The sequence below is a fragment of the Lathyrus oleraceus genome, chromosome 1 (assembly GCF_024323335.1).
Source record: "Lathyrus oleraceus cultivar Zhongwan6 chromosome 1, CAAS_Psat_ZW6_1.0, whole genome shotgun sequence".
Classification (NCBI taxonomy): domain Eukaryota; kingdom Viridiplantae; phylum Streptophyta; class Magnoliopsida; order Fabales; family Fabaceae; genus Lathyrus; species Lathyrus oleraceus.
The window spans coordinates 189,570,136-189,588,804 of NC_066579.1; the positions used below are offsets into that span (position 1 = coordinate 189,570,136).

Here is an 18,669-nt window from a genome sequence, read left to right on the forward strand (position 1 = left end):
GGTTCTGAGACTGCTGCAGATGATCGTTTGATCCGAGGTACGTGTTATATTAATGGCTTTCCTCTTGTAGCTATTATTGACACAGGTGCAACTCATTCCTTTATATCTTTGGATTGTGCTGTGAAACTTAAGTTAGAGATATCTGAGATGCTTGGAAGTATGGTGATTGATACTCCTGCGAAGGGTTCAGTGACTACTACTTCAGTTTGTTTAAATTGTCCTTTGAGTATTTTTGGTAGAGACTTTGGAATGGACCTAGTGTGTCTTCCACTAGTGCAGATTGACGTTATTCTGGGTATGAACTGGTTGGTGTTTAACCGAGTTTCTATCAACTGTTTTGATAAGACTGTGATCTTTTCTGAGAGTGAGGAAGGAAAGAGTTTATTTTTATCTGCAAGGCAGGTGAATGAGGAAGTAGCAGATGGGGCAGAGTTGTTTATGCTGTTAGCGACCTTGGAGGCTAAAGATAAACTGGTGATTTGCGAACTAGCTGTGGTGTGTGATTTTCCTGATGTGTTTCCGGAAGAAGTGAATGAATTACCACCAGAGCGTGAAGTTGAGTTCTCGATTGATTTGGTACCTGGTACTAGACCGATATCGATGGCTCCGTACCGTATGTCTGCTGTTGAGTTAACTGAATTGAAGAGTCAGTTAGAAGATCTGTTGGATAAGAAATTTATTCGTCCGAGTGTGTCACCGTGGGGTGCACCAGTGTTATTGGTTAAGAAGAAAGAAGGTACTATGAGGTTGTGTGTGGACTACAGGCAACTGAATAAAGTGACGATCAAGAATCGGTATCCTTTGCTGAGGATTGATGATCTGATGGATCAGTTGGTTGGTGCGAGTGTGTTCAGCAAGATAGATTTGAGGTCGGGATATCATCAGATACGTGTGAAAACTGAGGATATTCAGAAGACTGCTTTCAGAACAAGGTATGGACATTATGAGTATTCTGTAATGCCTTTTGGTGTGACTAATGCGCCTGGAGTGTTTATGGAGTATATGAATAGGATTTTCCATCCGTACCTAGACCAGTTTGTTGTGGTGTTTATTGATGACATTTTGGTGTATTCGAAATCTGAAGAAGAGCATGCTGAGCATTTGAGAGTGGTTTTAGGAGTTCTACGAGAAAAGAAGTTATTTGCTAAACTATCCAAGTGTGAATTTTGGTTAGAAGAGGTTAGTTTTCTTGGTCATGTGATTTCAAGAGGTGGTGTTGCTGTTGATCCTTCTAAGATAGAAGCGGTATCTAAGTGGGAAGCTCCGAAGTCAGTTTCTGAGATAAGAAGTTTTCTTGGACTTGCAGGTTATTATAGGAAGTTCATTGAAGGATTTTCTAAGTTGGCATTACCGTTGACGATGTTGACTAGAAAGGGGCAAGCGTTTGTTTGGGACTCAAAGTGTGAAGAAGGTTTCCAAGAGTTAAAGAGAAGGTTGACTACTGCTCCTATTCTGATATTACCGAGTTCGTCGGAATCATTTGAAGTTTACTGTGATGCTTCATTGTTGGGTTTGGGTGGTGTGTTGATGCAGAATAAGCAGGTTATAGCTTATGCTTTGAGACAGCTGAGGGTTCATGAGAGGAACTATCCGACACACGATTTAGAGTTGGCGGCCGTGGTATTTGTCCTGAAGTTATGGAGGCATTACTTGTATGGGTCAAGATTTGAGGTTTTCAGTGACCATAAAAGTTTAAAGTATTTGTTCGATCAGAAAGAGCTGAATATGAGACAGAGAAGATGGTTAGAGTTTCTGAAGGATTATGACTTTGGTTTGAATTACCATCCGGGTAAAGCAAACGTAGTGGCTGATGCATTGAGTCGGAAATCATTGCATATGTCTATGTTAATGGTTAAGGAATTGGATTTAATTGAGCAGTTTAGAGACTTGAGTTTGGTGTGTGAGAGTACTCACAATAGTGTTAAATTGGGAATGTTGAAGTTAACGAGTGGTATTCTGGATGAGATTAGAGAGGGTCAGAAATCCGATGTGCTTTTGGTTGATAAGTTGACTCTAGTGAATCAAGGTCAAGGTGGTGAACTCAGAGTTGATGAGAATGGTGTTTTGAAATTTGGTAATCGGGTGTGTATTCCGGATGTTACCGAGCTTAAGAAGAGTATTCTTGAAGAAGGACATCGTAGTGGCTTGAGTATTCATCCTGGAGCTACGAAGATGTATCAGGATTTGAAAAAGTTATTTTGGTGGCCGGGAATGAAAAGAGAGATTGCGAGTTTTGTTTATTCTTGTTTGACTTGTCAGAAGTCAAAGATTGAGCATCAGAAGCCGTCTGGGCTAATGCAACCGTTGGCTATTCCAGAGTGGAAGTGGGATAGTATCAGTATGGATTTTGTTTCTGGTTTACCGAGGACAAATAAGAATTCTGAAGCCATTTGGGTGATTGTTGACAGATTGACAAAATCGGCTCATTTCATTCCGATCAGAATGGATTATCCGTTAGAGAGATTAGCTGAATTGTATATTGAGAAGATTGTAAGTTTGCATGGTATTCCGTCGAGTATTGTTTCGGACAGAGATCCTAGATTTACATCGAAGTTCTGGGAAGGTTTGCAGAGGGCTTTGGGAACTAAGCTGAGATTGAGTTCTGCATATCATCCGCAGACGGATGGTCAGACTGAGAGGACGATTCAGTCATTGGAAGATCTTTTGAGAGCTTGTGTTTTGGAAAAGGGAGGTGCTTGGGATTGTTATTTACCTTTGATTGAGTTTACCTACAACAATAGTTTTCATTCGAGCATTGGTATGGCACCGTTTGAAGCTTTGTATGGTAGGAGATGTCGGACGCCTTTATGTTGGTATGAGTCCGGTGAGAGTGCTGTGGTTGGACCGGAGATTGTTCAACAAACTACGGAAAAGATTAAGATGATTCAGGAGAAGATGAGAATTTCTCAGAGTCGTCAGAAGAGTTATCACGACAAGAGGAGGAAGTCACTTGAGTTTCAAGAGGGGGATCATGTGTTTCTTCGTGTTACTCCGATAACTGGGGTTGGTCGAGCTTTGAAGTCGAAGAAGTTGACACCTCGATTTATTGGTCCTTATCAGATTTTGGAGAGGATAGGGGAGGTAGCCTATCGTATCGCTTTACCGCCGTCACTTGCGAATTTGCATGAGGTTTTTCATGTGTCTCAGTTGAGGAGGTACATTCATGACCCGTCGCATGTGGTCCAAGTAGATGATGTGCAGGTGAGAGATAACCTGACTGTTGAAACATCACCTATGAGGATCGAGGATCGAGAGTTGAAGCAGTTGCGGGGTAAAGAGATTGCCTTGGTGAAGGTAGCTTGGGGAGGACCAGCAGGTGGCAATGTGACTTGGGAACTTGAGAGTCAGATGAAGGAGTCTTATCCTGAGTTGTTCGCTTGAGGTATGTTTTCGAGGACGAAAACTCTTTTAGTGGGGGAGAGTTGTAACACCCCGATAAAAATAAGATAATTATTTAAATTGAGTTAATAATATATTTATTAATTTAATTTAATAATTGGAATTATTATTATTATTGGAATTACTATTATTGGGTTATTATTTTATTGGAATAAAAGTTGGAATTTAGAAAAGGTCCCATTCAGTAAAAAGGTTTATTTTTCACGTGAAAAGGGAAAAGAGACAGAAAGTGGAAAAAGGGCAAAAAGAGCAAGAGAACAAGGGTTGAAGGAAGGAAAAGCTTGAAGCTCAGAGATTCGCCGGATTAACTCAGGTAAGGGGGGTTTATCGTCGATTAATGGGTATTATGGGATAACATGTCATGGGTAGTGATAGACTATTGATTTGTCCCTGATTTGAATGATGCATGATGAAAATTGTGAAATATTGGATGAATGAGAAATTGGATTATGATTGGAAGGAATTCGTAAAAATTAGATGTAAAAGTGTTAGAATTGGTGAAATTGAATAGGGTATGATTCGTGTTAGATGATATGAACGATTATTGTGTAAAATTGGACTGTGGAAGGTTGAATCGGATAGATCTCGTAGCAGAGAAAGCCATTGCAGATCTGGAAATTCTGGTTTCTGGTCATACGCGTATGGCACTAGGCAATACGCGTATGGATGAGGAAGATGATGTTTTGAACGTGTTTTGGTCTCTGTTGGTACGCGTATGGGGTTGTGGTACGCGTAGCATACGCGTATGAGATGGTGTTACGCGTATGGGTTTTGGCTGAGAAATGGGCCATACGCGTATGGGGTTAGGCAATACGCGTATGGGCAGGATGGTGATTTTCCTGAGCTGTTGTTGTGCAGTTTTTAACTGTTCAGCTGAGTAACGTAATTCAGATGATGTATGATATATTAGGGATCATTTCCCGTTGTTTTGAGCAGTATAGGTATTAGTAGAGTGTGCTAATACCGTGGTTGTTATTTGGCATGATATGATATGCTTATGTGATAAAATACTGACGATGTGTGATGGTATGCATGATGCTGTGAATGTATCAGTTATGTGTGCATTTGTGAATAGACTGTTTTATGGCTTAGAGTGTGAGCATATATCTATTCTTGAATCGTTGTTGATGATGTAGCATTGCTAGGTGATTAGCATGCATATTGTGGCCTTTATGGTGGTAGCTAATTCCCATGGTGAGGAATTAGTGATGTTAGTCATTTCGGACTGTTTTTGATGTTTGCATGCTAGGTGAATTAGCGTGCATAGCATAGCCCTTGGGGTGGTAGCTAATTCCCATGGTGAGGAATTAGTGATGTAAGTCACTAGGTCTCAAATGAGTGGGACTAGTGAGCTTGGTAGCCGTACCTGGATTTGGTCGGTGAGGTTGAACTATATGTTCACGAGTAGTCGGTACCGCATGCATGGAGTCTCATTGCATAATATATGTATGTATGGCGTATAATATGAATGGATGTATTCCAATATTATACGTGTGTTTCATGGTTGTGTGAGTTTGAGTATGATGATGGTGATGATTATGAGTTGATATTGCCGTTGCTGAATATGTGTAATCTGATTAGGGTGATGATATGTGTTATATTACTTAGCATTACATGATATTTTATAATGCTTATTATATCGATTGAGGAACTCACCCTTACAACTATGTTTTCAGGTAACGAGCAATGATTGAATAGAAGCTAGTCCTTGGAGTCTAGTGTAGTCCTTAGTGAGTCATGCTCTGGTAGATGTAACATCGGGATGGGATGTTTTACTATGTTTTCTTTTAATTGTTGAATAACTTTACATGTAATGTAGTACATGATTTGAATGTTGTTATTTTGTATCCGCTGCGAATTATGCAAAACTGTCTTATTTTGATTAAATAAATGAGCATGACAGGATATTTTGATGATTGGTGTGAAATGATTGTGTGACACCCTTCGGGGCATAATTACTCTGATTGATATTTTATTATTTTAATTAAATATTTGGGAGTGTTTTAGAAGGGTGTTACACAAACAACACATACGTCTCGAGGGCACTATACCCAAGAAAGGAAATACATTCTTTAATAGAATTAGTACAAAATATCTTAGATGAACAAATCCCTTACTCAATGCCCCTCTTCTTAATTCTACATTTAATGTCTTTTTATTTAGAACTCCCCTAAATATGAGAATCCCCCTCACTTTCTCTCAATCACTAATCCCAAGTCATCAACAATAATAAACACAATGATGAATATCGAATACAACTCAACTAAATAAACTTACTATTATTCCTTATGATATGACTTTAAGCAATAGCGTGGTGTACAATCTACACAAATGAAAGACTCAAATAAAACCATGACACTAGGCATCTTCAATCCTTACACGCGTCATAAAATATTAGGTTTGAGTCTCATTAAATAGCAATGCAATTTTGGACCTTTTCTCCTTGGATATCTGATTTAATTTCGCCAAGAATAATAATTGATATTGTTGGATTTGATTTACTCCATAAAAATCTTCACCAAAAGATATGATTTTCTATTTATTCAAATTCAAGTTTAAATCTCCATTTAAATTGAATTGATCTTCAAACATTTGTCAAACAAATCACACAAACATTGCTAAAAGATAACAATCAATCATGTTGTACAATACTGCAAAAAATACGTGTTAAACTAGCAACAACTAGTTTTACAGAAACGAGCCACATGCTACATCTGTTCCCACATGTGTCCTTTCTTCACCAAAAGTAGTTCAGGCCAGATGTGCATGCCAGCTAAAACATCATGTCCAACATGTGTTCATATAATATTATTTTGCATAATATAGCTAATCCAAAAAGGAACAACAATGTACTTGCCACTTCTTTCGCATCTTTGTGTCACAAATGCAAGTCTTCTATTTGAATAATTATCCGACCTTCCGATGACAACACAAAACCCCAATTTGGCAACCCCCGTGCAGATCCCTTGGAACATACGATCATGAACAACAAACTTTTGTTCATTTATAAATTGGTTGCCAACATCTACCTTGATATCAACCGGTCTGACATTCGTAGACATAATAGGTTTGAGGATAACATCAAGGTGTACCATATCTAAGGTCAATCATAACAAAAAATATTTAAAAATGACCCAATTTCAACTCTGAACTAATCCAAAAATACACTTCCGAACGATATTCAACAATAATTTGGAAATGTATTTCTGGACACAATATTCATTTTTTCAACAATAAAACCAGATTAATGTAGGTAATGAGGAAGGAATACATGCACATTACCTTAAATTCCAGTTTCTTTTGTTTTTTTTTATGTTAAAACACAGACAAATGTTAATTTAAAGTAGAAAAGTTAATTGAGTGTGGAAGGAGATTTTGGTGAGATTTGAAGAAGAATATTGTTTTTGATCAATGAGTGAAACAAACGTGTAAGATGATGTTTTATTAAATTTCTTGTTTGACATTTTCGAAAATGCACTTTTAGAATTTTCATTGACATGTAAATGTGACGTTTTTTCAAATTTCTGCTTGATAAATCTAAAACTGCACATTTGAAAATGTCACTAAATTATTAAATGAACAAAATCATTGAAAATGTGTATCCAAAGATACTCATCCGACCTTCTTGTTTGAGAAAAATAGGAATATGTTTAAGAATGTATTTTAGTGTGAAATTTCCTAGAAACATTTTCGAAATCCAATAGGGTGTGCTTCTCCAACCGTTAGGGGGAAGAAGTAGTCCCAACTTTGACGATTCAATCCCACTCTTATTATTTGGTTAACAAATTATTTTCTTTTATTTTTTTTAAAAGTAAAATCAAAACCTAAAAATCTTTTGTTGGTAAGCTTTGAAGCACAATGCAAGTTTAAAATAAAATCATCACATTTCGATGCAACCTATGTATGTTACTCTTGTCTTCTTAGAACCTCCGTCACATTAGCGCCGATATCTTCAAATCGCCATTTTCACATCTCTTCCAACCTTTTATACATCTCTCTCTCTCATCTTCCTCAAATCTACTTTCTCTCTCTAACAATGTCTCAAGTTGTGGCCACACGATCCATTCAAACCACCCTCCCCAGTTCTGGATCTACACATGACAGAGCTCAGAAGCTGTTAAAGCCTTCAACTTTTGCTTCCAAAGTGTTCCAACCAAAAGGGAACAGGTGTTCTAAATTGGTCTTCAGAAGCTCTCGTATCAGTGCAAGGAAATCAGCTCCTGTTGAAGTTGTACCTGTGTCACCTGAAGATGATCCAAAGGTTTGTTCTTTTGGAACTTCTTGTTGTGAAAGTTTGAAAATTTGAGATTCTGGGGATGGCCCAGAAGCTTAAATTGGTGGGAAATGTATATGGGTTGTGAGTTTTTAGTTTTAGCAAATCCCTAAAATATACCAAAATAATAATAATAATAATAATATTCTTTGACCATTTCAAAATGAGCAATATTTTTACTAAATTGTTAGTGTAATCACAATTACTATAAATGCATAGTAGAATATGATGAAAGTGGTATCAGTTAGTGGGTACAATTGGAAAATAAGTGATTAGTGCTGGCTATATACCAACAATAATGTTATGGACTAACAATATTCATGAAGTATTGACTTGGACACGACACTGACACGGACACATCTATACCGGTTAAATTTGAGATCATTGTAGTTAAATCTAATCACATGTATAAGTGTCGTGTGCCCGACACTGACACACCTTCATTAAGTAGTGTCGATGCTCTTTACTGACTTGGACATGATTCTGAGACATTCGTACCGGTCTTATTTTGAGGTCATGATAGTTAAATATAATCACATTGTATGTGTCTGTGTGCACGAACACCTTCATATAAGAAGTGTCGATGCTTTGTTGTACTGACTTGGACACGACACTGACACTGACACATTCATACCATTCAAATTTTGAGATCATGATAGTTAAATCTAATCACATGTGTATGTGTCGTGTGTGTGACACATCTTCAGTAAGAAGTGTCGATGCTTTGTAGAAAACAATTTTTTATGACCGACTAAAATTTTAGGGATTACTTATTGTTTTCCTATACTTTAGGATTAAAAAGGAGACAATGATGCTTCATGAACTAAATTTGAGGGTTACTCTATGAGCTTTTATTTTTAGAAAACTGTTCTGTGACCCTTTTTTGTGTTATGATGATTAGGTTGAGGAGCATTTGCAGCGTTTGCGTGGGGTACAGCCATTTGGTGATACTTCTAATGGAATATGGTCGAAGCCGACGGTTAAGCGTAAGACAAAGATAGTATGTACTATTGGACCTTCTACTGATACTAAGGAAATGATTTGGAAGTTGGCTGAGGCTGGTATGAATGTTGCTCGTCTAAATATGTCTCACGGTGATCATGCTTCTCATCAGAAAGTTATTGACTTGGTTAAAGAATATAATGCACAATCTAAGGACAATGTTATTGCAATTATGCTCGACACCAAGGTCTGTTCTTACCTCGGCATTGTTTTCCCACTTTTCTTAAGGGGTTTTAACTAGTTTCCTCAGTAATGATATCAAGTGCTACTAATTGATTGCATTTATCGAAGCATACAGGAGATCAAATATGCTACTTATACATCAATACTCCCTCTGGTCCTATTTATAAGAAAAATAAAGTTTACATGTTAGGTTCATTGAATAACCAATGTATCTGATCTATATATAGTTCAGACACATTACTTATTCAATGAATTTAAAAAGTAAACTTTTTCTTATAAATAGGACAAGAGAGAGTATCTCTAAAACTTTTTTTCTTTCGATTCAAATCAAGAGTATTTATTTGCGCATGTCATCTGATAAAAAATTTGTTCAATTTTAGGGTCCAGAGGTTAGGAGTGGGGATTTGCCACAACCAATCAATTTGGCAACCGGGCAGGAATTCACTTTTACTATTCAGAGAGGTGTTGGAACTGCAGACTGTGTCAGTGTAAACTACGATGATTTCGTCAATGATGTAGCAGAGGGGGACATGATTCTTGTTGATGGTATGGTTATCTACCAATTAGTCAAAGTATTCGAATTACATACTTCTTCCGGTCTCGATTATAAGTAAAAATAATCAACTTTAAGCTTATTAAGAACTTTGCTAACTGCTGGATGCGTGCTATACACAAATGATACGTCAATGTAGTTTTGACATGTTATGTATGATATAGGCGGTATGATGTCGTTGATGGTTAAGTCGAAGACAGAGACTTTAGTGAAATGTGAAGTTGTTGATGGAGGAGAGCTTAAGTCAAGGAGACATTTAAATGTTCGAGGAAAAAGTGCAACATTGCCTTCAATAACTGGTTAGAATTCATATTTATTAATCAATTCTTGTTGGTTTTATGGTGGTTGGTTTCGTAATATGGATATAATCTTCACATTGATTTGTTGCAGAGAAGGATTGGGATGATATCAAATTCGGAGTGGATAACAAAGTTGATTTCTACGCTGTTTCTTTTGTTAAGGATGCCGAAGTTGTTCACGAACTGAAGAACTATTTGAAGAGTAAATATCTAACTAAAATTATTAATTTTTCAATTTGACAGATTATTTTGTTGCTCGTTTATATTATGAGTATGATGAATATCTCATTCAATTTGATACTGTAGGTTGTGATGCTGATATACATGTCATCGTAAAAATTGAAAGTGCGGACTCTATACCGAATTTACATTCAATTATCACAGCATCCGATGGGGTACTAACCTATTCCTCGTATTGTTTCTTTATGCTTCATGCTTAACTAAGTACTTATAGCATAAATAAGCACTTATCATATAAGTGCTTATGCATAAGTTATTTCTATGACAAAATAAAAATAAAGTGAAACTGTTTTCATATAAGTTATAAGTTGTTTTCATAAGCTATCTTTGAGAGCTTTTGATAGAGATTCTAGAGTGCTTTGATACCGGTTCTTGATGTTGATTTGTCTACTTTTGCCATTTTGTTTAGGCTATGGTTGCCAGAGGAGATCTTGGCGCTGAGCTTCCTATTGAAGAGGTTCCCCTTTTACAGGTAAAGATGGTTATCAATTGTTTTCATTCTATGAAACACTAACACAAACATTGGACACGACACTTATGTTGGCACGTCGACATGCCACACATGTGTCGGCATTGTGTCAGTGTTGAACAAGGAGAAATGTTGAACACTGAACATGTTTTCAATTTGAAGTGTCAGTGCTATATAGTGCTATATAGGTGTCATTTGCGTAAGACATGAAGTTAAGCTCATTGTGTCTTTTTGCATTCTCGTGTAGGAAGAGATAATCAACTTGTGCCGAAGCATGGGAAAAGCCGTGATTGTTGCAACGAATATGCTTGAAAGCATGATTGTTCATCCAACTCCAACTAGAGCTGAGGTATCGGATATAGCTATCGCTGTTCGAGAAGGCTCTGATGGCATAATGCTCTCCGGAGAAACTGCACACGGCAAGTAAGTAATTTGATTTCCCTTTCCTCTAGTGCCCCCAATTACATTGACAAGATCAAGGTTGTCAAGATCAGGATCTTGCATATGGTCAGGAGGGGATGGTAAGATCATAAAACATAAGATCATGACTAAGATCGGAAAATTCTACTTAATTATTGTTTAAGATCAAGAGGGGCTATTAGATCGTAAAGAATAAGATCGTAACAAAATTCGTTAGATTCTTGTAAAATGAAAAATAATTTTTCAATTATTTGAATGCAGGTTCCCACTAAAAGCTGTGAAAGTGATGCACACGGTAGCATTACGGACAGAAGCCACTATACAAGGCGGCCAAATGCCACCTAACATTGGTCAAGTGTTCAAGGTCGAAAACAACCTATTTTGTACCATATTTCTTGATTCTTAATCCATGTCACTTATCTCATTTGAATGTCGAGACTAAAATTCGGATCTTTTTTTATTTTGCTCTATGTAGAATCACATGAGTGAGATGTTTGCATACCATGCAACCATTATGTCTAACACGCTAGGAACCTCTACCGTCGTCTTCACTCGAACGGGTTTCATGGCTATCCTACTCAGTCACTATCGTCCTTCTGGCACAATATTTGCTTTCACAGACGAGTGAGTTATTTTCTTCCCTTTTCTCTAATCGATGAAAACAAATTTACATGCATACAGTATCGTGTTTTTCTGAGTTGACTTCCATTGTTTTCTTGACTCGTGTATCTGTAAAATCGAAATTAAGTTGCATTTACTTACATACTTTTGCCGGACATGCAGAAAGAGGGTACAACAACGGCTGGCTTTGTATCAAGGAGTTTGCCCTGTATACATGGAGTTCAGCGACGATTCCGAAGAAACTTTTATAAGAGCCTTGGATTTTCTACAGGTAACTTTGAAAGACTTATAAAATATCGTTTTATTATGGCCAAACTCCGAATTACTAGTCCTTTTTTCACTGGAAACCGGAGCATTACGATGCACTTTAGAGTGCTTAGCGGATGTTTGGTTCTGCGGTGAAAAAAAATTGATTTTGAATGAATTGATTCTGTAAAATCGATTTTGAATGAATTGATTCTGTAAAATCGATTCTGGATAAAAGTAATTAGAAGGTAAAATTGATTTTGTAGAAATTATATTTGGATAATTTCTACAAAGGTGAGTTGAACAGTAAACTTATCACATTTAGAATCAAGCTACAAATCCTAACATCAAATAGAATCAATTCTGAAAAGCATAAAATCAATTCTACTAGAAACTTGAAAACTTGAAAGTAACCAAACATGTTAGAATCAATTCTACTCGAAACTTGAAAGTAACCAAACATGTCAGAATCAATTCAGCACATCCAGAATCAAATTCTATTTCTTTTGGTGTTTCATTATGATGATATTTATATGATTTGAATATATGCAGAAGCAAGGAATGGTTAAGTTAGGAGAAGAAGTTGCACTTGTACAAAGTGGTAGACAACCCATATGGAGATTCCAATCAACTCACAATATTCAAGTCAGAAAAGTTGAATGAACAAGAAGAAAAATTGGTTGGAGAAAAACCACTAATAATGTTTCATGACAATTTTTACAAAATATTTAGAATAATAGCATCATCTTATTATTATTGCCTCTATTGGTTTCTTTCCTTCATAGGTTTATTGTTCTCTTCCATTAGCATTGGTTACACAAACTGTAATGCATGTTGCTGAAATTTTGGTGAGAAATTGAAATCTGAAATGATTTCAGCAATCTAGGAGTGAAATTATAACAATAATTGCAGCAATCTATTTCAATTTTTCCTTATGTTTTTGCCTTCTATGTCTCATTATAAAGATTCCTTTTACAATATTTAGATTATTTATTATGATATTTATTGACTTATTTTAATAAAATATTTTTATTTATTGTATTTTAATGCTTACAAAAATCAGCAACAAAGGTGTTCAACACCATGTCCGATGAACAATGTTTAATGTTTTAATGTGCGCGAAAAAAAACATTGGTATCTACAAAATCATGAAAATCATCTCATCATAAAACATTCTGTATTCCTTTCATTAGAATCAAATTTGACATGAAAATCAATGATTTAACATATGAATTAACAAACTATTTCCAACAAGGATTTAAGCCATTGTATATTTGAAAGTAGAAAGCAAAATGGCTTATTTATGGTCCTCCAAGTACAGCATTCTCAATGTCTTCTCTGCTTAAAGCATAACTAAACCTCCTTTCCATGTCTTTTTCAAGATTCCCAGGTCCACTCTTCAAATACCTGCACCAAAGCATAACTTATTTGAACTTATCTACCGAAAGAAGCACGTGTTTGGATGAGCTTTTACAAACAACTTATGTCCATAAGCTATTTTCTCACTTATTTTCATAAGCTCTCAATGACAGCTTATATGAAACAGTATGACATTATATTAGCATCACTAATATTATGTCCGTGTATTAGTTTAGAAACCCTTTCTATCAGATAAAGCACAAACACAACACTGACATGTCAATACCAATAATAATTTGATAAAATAGAAGTGATTGAATGTAACAGCTAGGGTCGTGTTTTGTCGGTTTTGAACCAACACATGTCAGACACTGTATACTCTAGCAGGAAATCAAAACTTTTAGAGGAAAAAGTGGACATAATAATTGATAGTGTTCACTGTTATTCGTTCTACATCCAATTAAGAGCACATGTATAAAATTTATATCTTACTCAAGTGTATTTCGGCGATATTATATTTGACCTAGTAAATGTTAGTGCACCGGAACAACAACCACAACATCGCCGTGAATGTTCGGTATAACCCTGTTCAGGACCAACCTTTGAGGCCCGGCTCAGGACCCTTAATCAGGAACCAGCCTCTTCGTTTAGCTCGGTTATAAGTCACACCGTACATCACCGTAACAAGAAACTCCCGCTACTAAAAGTGGAGCACTTGGATAAAGGGCCATATAATATTCAGGATTGTGGAAAACATAATCTCACGAGTAGAAAAGGGGGAAGACTACAAGCCACAATGCCATTAGCATAGGAGTAAGGGAACATTGTAATGCCTATATAAAGTCAGTTATAATTCGGAGACCACAACAAATGGCGATTTATTCAAGTTCTGCTAGGTTATAGTGCTTTTATAGCGCAGCATACCAAACTGAGTTGGCAAGTAACAAACGTCTTAAATTGCACGACAATTTAAAAGGTTTGCTACTTACCAAACTCAATAGCACAAGTTAAACTCTCCACCAAATTCCAACTCAAATATTCAAACCTCAAAAAACCAATTGAACAATTATGAACCACACAATGGTGGATAACAAATCACACATTTATGTAACACTCTAAAAAGATATGTGTTGGACACTGATATTTGTGATTACATTCAATTTATTCATTTTTTCAAATTATTTCTTATATGAACCTGTCAGTGTCTGGCTGATGTTTGTGACTATGTGTCCGTGTAAGCATTCATACATTCACTCACATAAACATCAAAAACTCAAGAACCCAACACACAGAAGCAAGAGCACAAAAGAAAAACCTTAAAAGAGAAAGAAAGAAAGAAACTAACCTAATGTAGATGTCAGTGGCATCAAGAGAGAGGTGAGCATGCCAATCAGGCTTATTCACAAACCACTGAGCCCTATCATCCTTACTCTGATTAAACCCCAAACTCTTCAACCATGCCTCGATACAAGGCAAGCTATGTGAGTAGAGAGGTTTTGTCTTCTCAGGTAGTTTCTGAAGCCACTCATCTTCTGGAACTGAGGGCTCTTCTGATTCTGCTGATGCTTCAGATGACTTGCAGAAAACTGTGGCGGTGGTGGGTTTTCTGAGAGCAATGGAAAGTGGGTTGTGAAAAAGAAAGGGTTTTGAGAAAAGGGTTGTGTGAAAGATTGGATTTTGAGAGAAAATGGGTGAAGAGATTGAAGAAGGGAATGAGGATGAGATTGTGTTTGTGAATGTTGAGGATGAAATAGTGAACATGTTTTTTTGTTGTTGTTAATGTGTGATAATGTGTAGTGTTTTTTTTTTGTCTCCTTTGTTATTTGTGTGATGAATTTGGAATTGGAAGAATGAAGAATGAGAAAGAAAATGGAAATTTGGACAGGAAGTTTGAAAAGGGCTGGATTGTAGGAGTGTTATCCTGCAATAGAGTGTTTAAAGGGTAATTTTGTCATATTCAAGACTTTTGATCATATAAGCTCTACTTTATTTTACAACAATTTTATGCAAATAAATTATTTAAAAATATATATTTTTACAGAGTTAGTAATATTGCTCTTAATGTTATAATTCTATTACAACATCCTGTAAATACCTTTCATCACATTATTTAATTATACTCCATCATTTTAAAATATATGTATTACAATACAACATTCAGTTTTGCATTGAGATGTATTATATAACTATATAAGACTAATCAGGAATCATATGATATATCATATGTCTACAAAATATATAAAAATTATTTTATTGGTATATTAAGTAATTTGTAATTAATATATATACATATGTTTTATATGATAGCAATTTTGTTTAGAAATGACAACATAAGGATTTGTAGATATTTTTCTCTATTGGAAAAACTTTATTTTGATTAAGTTTGTATTTTCTTTTATTTTTTATATTTTAGAATATGGGGATGAAAAGCGTAAAGAATATACTAGTACCATCTTGAATTCTTATAGTTGATAGTTGATATAAAAATTATTAGATTTTGATGATTTAGAATATTAATTGTTTGATTAATTTATTAATATTTTAGTTTTACATTTTATTATTTAAAATGTATTTGAAAATTTTTAGAATTGTTTTGCTTTATTATTTGTAATGTATATTAATGTTTGTTAGATTTTGTGATCAGTTACGACTTCGTGGATATGAACTATTTCAATTTAAAAAATTAATTTTGATGTGGTGTGTTATGAGAAAATTTATTGTGATTCAATTTTGTTAAGTAATAAATTTAAGGTTTTGACTCTTTAAATTTTAGGAAATTTGAATTTTAGATTTATTGTTTATTTATAAACATACAAAGATTCGTTTAATTTATTTATTTTTGTAAACTTTGTTTTTATAATATTTGTTCCTTTATTATGTGAATCAATTTTAGCATGAAGTAATTTTTTTTTTGCTACATATAAAGATTCAATTTGTGTTTGATTTGAAATTGAATTTTTGGTTTATAACAAGATTATGATGTTTGAATTTTATAGTAGAAAGGGAAGGAGAGAGATTAACTTACTCTAAATCATAACCTTTGAATTAAATCTAATCTAATGGTTAACTAAGTAAACTCACTCTTAAAGTAAAAACTAATTTAACAATTAAATTAGATTCAATTCAAAGACAAGTAAGCGATATATATATATATATATATATATATATATATATATATATATATATATATATATATATATATATATATATATATATATATATATATATATATATATATATATATATATATATATATATATATATATATATATATATATATATATATATTAGTAAGGATCAACTTACTCCAAAAATAAGATTTTTTTGCTTACTCTAAATCATAGGTTTTAAAATGAATCTAATCTAATGATTAATTAGTATTTTTACTTAATTAACCATTAGATTAGATTCAATTTAAAGACTGTGATTTGAAGTAAGATAAAAAAAACTTACTCTTGGAGTAAGTTGATCCCCACTCATATCACCACAAGAAAATTGACAAATTACGACGGTTCATTTTGGTTGGTAACGACGGTTAGAACCGCTGCAATTTTCTGTTGGTGTAAGCCCTAGAGGCTAATACTTTTGGTACTTGTATCGAATAATAAAAGGTTTTTCTTTATTACGTTTGTTTAATAAAGTCCCTAGAATAGCTAGTCCGTTTAATGTATTAAGTGTGACTTAATCATGAGAACACATTAAACATAAGGACACTATTCTTAAAGTATCCGTAGTCGAGCTTTAGTGTGAAGTGGGATAACATTAAAGCATTAAGACTATTATGTTTGTAGACTGATGATCACATCTCATGGATCATGGATAAAGAGTTATCAAGTCTTAAACATAGGTATGAATATTAGGAGTAATATTTATACCGGATTGACCCGCTATGAGAATACTATATAGAAAGTTATGCAAAGTGTCATAAGTTATTCTCATGGTGATAATAGTGTATACCACTCTTCGACCTGAAACCACTATGGACCCTAGATGTGGAGTCGAGTGCTTTATTACTGATCCAACGTTGTCCGTAACTGGATAACCATAAAGACAGTTGATGGGTACTCCACGAAGCATGCTGAGGGACATGAGTGACCTAGATGGAATTTGTCCATCCTGCATAACAGGATAAATGTCTATGGGCCCAATATTGAACTGGACAAGGATGACACGGTCTATGCCTTGTGTTCAATATAGACATAAGGGCAAAAGGATAATTATACACATAATTATTATCACAGGAGGTTTTGTCAGATCACATGACATTTTCGTGTCTTGGGTAGCAGTGATGTGTTGCTAGATACCGCTCACTGTTTATTATGTTAAATGTGTGATTTAATATAATTGCCAACGTCACGAAAACCTACAGGGTCACACACAAAGGACGGATTGATGAGAGATAGAGTAACTAAGGAATACCGTAAGGTACGGTGCCCTTAAGTGAATTATAGAACATCGTAAGGTACGGTGTACTTGAGTAGAATACGAAATATGGTAAGGTACCATGGGCTTAAGTGATTTTGGGCATATTATAAGATATGGGCCAAAATACACTTAAGTGGGCCTTTTAGCTTGAAGCCCACACAAGTGGTTCTATAAATAGAACCCTTGTGCAGAAGCATTAATGGCGGTTGCATTATTTTCGTTTTCTCTCACTCTCTCTCTCTCACTCAAAGCCTTCATTCGTACCAGCTAGCACTGAGATTGAAGGAACCCGTTCGTGTGGACTGAGTAGAGACGTTGTCATCGTTCAACATTCGTGATCGCTTCGTGGATCTGCATCAAAGGTTTTGATCGTCACAAGAGATCTGCACCAAAGGTTTCGATCATCACAAGAGGTAAATATTCTATCACTGATCATGACCATTCGTAAGGATCTCTAAAGGAGAAATTTTAATTTCCGCTGCGTTTTGGACCGCAATTCTCCTTCATTTTCATGTTAGGCAGTTGACCCCGTCTCAGAAACATGCTTCGCGAGGCTGTATTGTTACAGTTGTCCAAACCGTCACACCAACCGCCGTTCTCTCTCACGAAAGTTAGAGAATTGACGTAACCTGAATATTGCGACAATTACCAACCGCCGTGGAATTTTATTTCGATTTTTCATTGTTGATTGCGACGGTTTCAAACAGTCGTGAGTGTCACATCCTTACGATTCAAACCGTCGTAACTTTGATTTGAAAATTTTAAATATAATTTATTTGGTAACTGTTTAAGCACTACTAATTATTTAATTTTTACTTTTAGCAACAGTGTAAAGCCTAGCTCTTGATTGTTTTCTTTTCATTGGGTGTTTATTTCTTTATGTTTCACTTGCTCATTATTCATTGCATTTTATTACTCTCCATACTTTGGATATTACTGCTATGCTGGTTGCTGGATTTTCTGTTTGCAGGTTGGGTGGGATATTACTATGAGGTAAAAGACCCACTACCCAGGCCAGTGACACATAGGTTAGAGTGGATAGTTATGTTAACTATCGTGGAGTCTGACACGTAAGAGTTTGCATGACATACCACACCCAGATGAGGTTCTGGTGAGAATGCTTTTGTCTTGCATGTCTTATGCACTAGACAAAGTGTTATCATGAGAACCATCGATTCTG

The 18,669-nt window shown here is 35.3% G+C and overlaps 2 protein-coding genes across 2 annotated transcripts; one reads left to right on the plus strand and one right to left on the minus strand.

Annotated features, from left to right (window-relative positions):
* The first annotated feature begins 7,004 nt into the window (after positions 1-7,004).
* LOC127126867 (plastidial pyruvate kinase 2) lies at positions 7,005-12,640 on the plus strand. Its single transcript, XM_051055879.1, has 12 exons — positions 7,005-7,660; positions 8,574-8,861; positions 9,238-9,403; positions 9,575-9,709; positions 9,801-9,911; positions 10,016-10,104; positions 10,359-10,421; positions 10,666-10,841; positions 11,100-11,202; positions 11,314-11,462; positions 11,622-11,730; positions 12,258-12,640. Exons 1-12 carry the CDS (start codon positions 7,436-7,438, stop codon positions 12,366-12,368), a joined length of 1,725 nt encoding a protein of 574 aa, XP_050911836.1. The 5' UTR covers positions 7,005-7,435; the 3' UTR covers positions 12,369-12,640.
* Positions 12,641-12,865: 225 nt separating this feature from the next.
* Positions 12,866-15,003, minus strand: LOC127126879 (uncharacterized). The gene is made up of 2 exons (XM_051055888.1): positions 14,410-15,003; positions 12,866-13,112 (listed from the first exon to the last, which is right to left on the minus strand). The coding sequence occupies exons 1-2, from the start codon at positions 14,823-14,825 to the stop codon at positions 13,007-13,009; spliced, it is 522 nt and encodes a 173-aa protein (XP_050911845.1). The 5' UTR covers positions 14,826-15,003; the 3' UTR covers positions 12,866-13,006.
* Between the last annotated feature and the right edge of the window lie 3,666 nt (positions 15,004-18,669).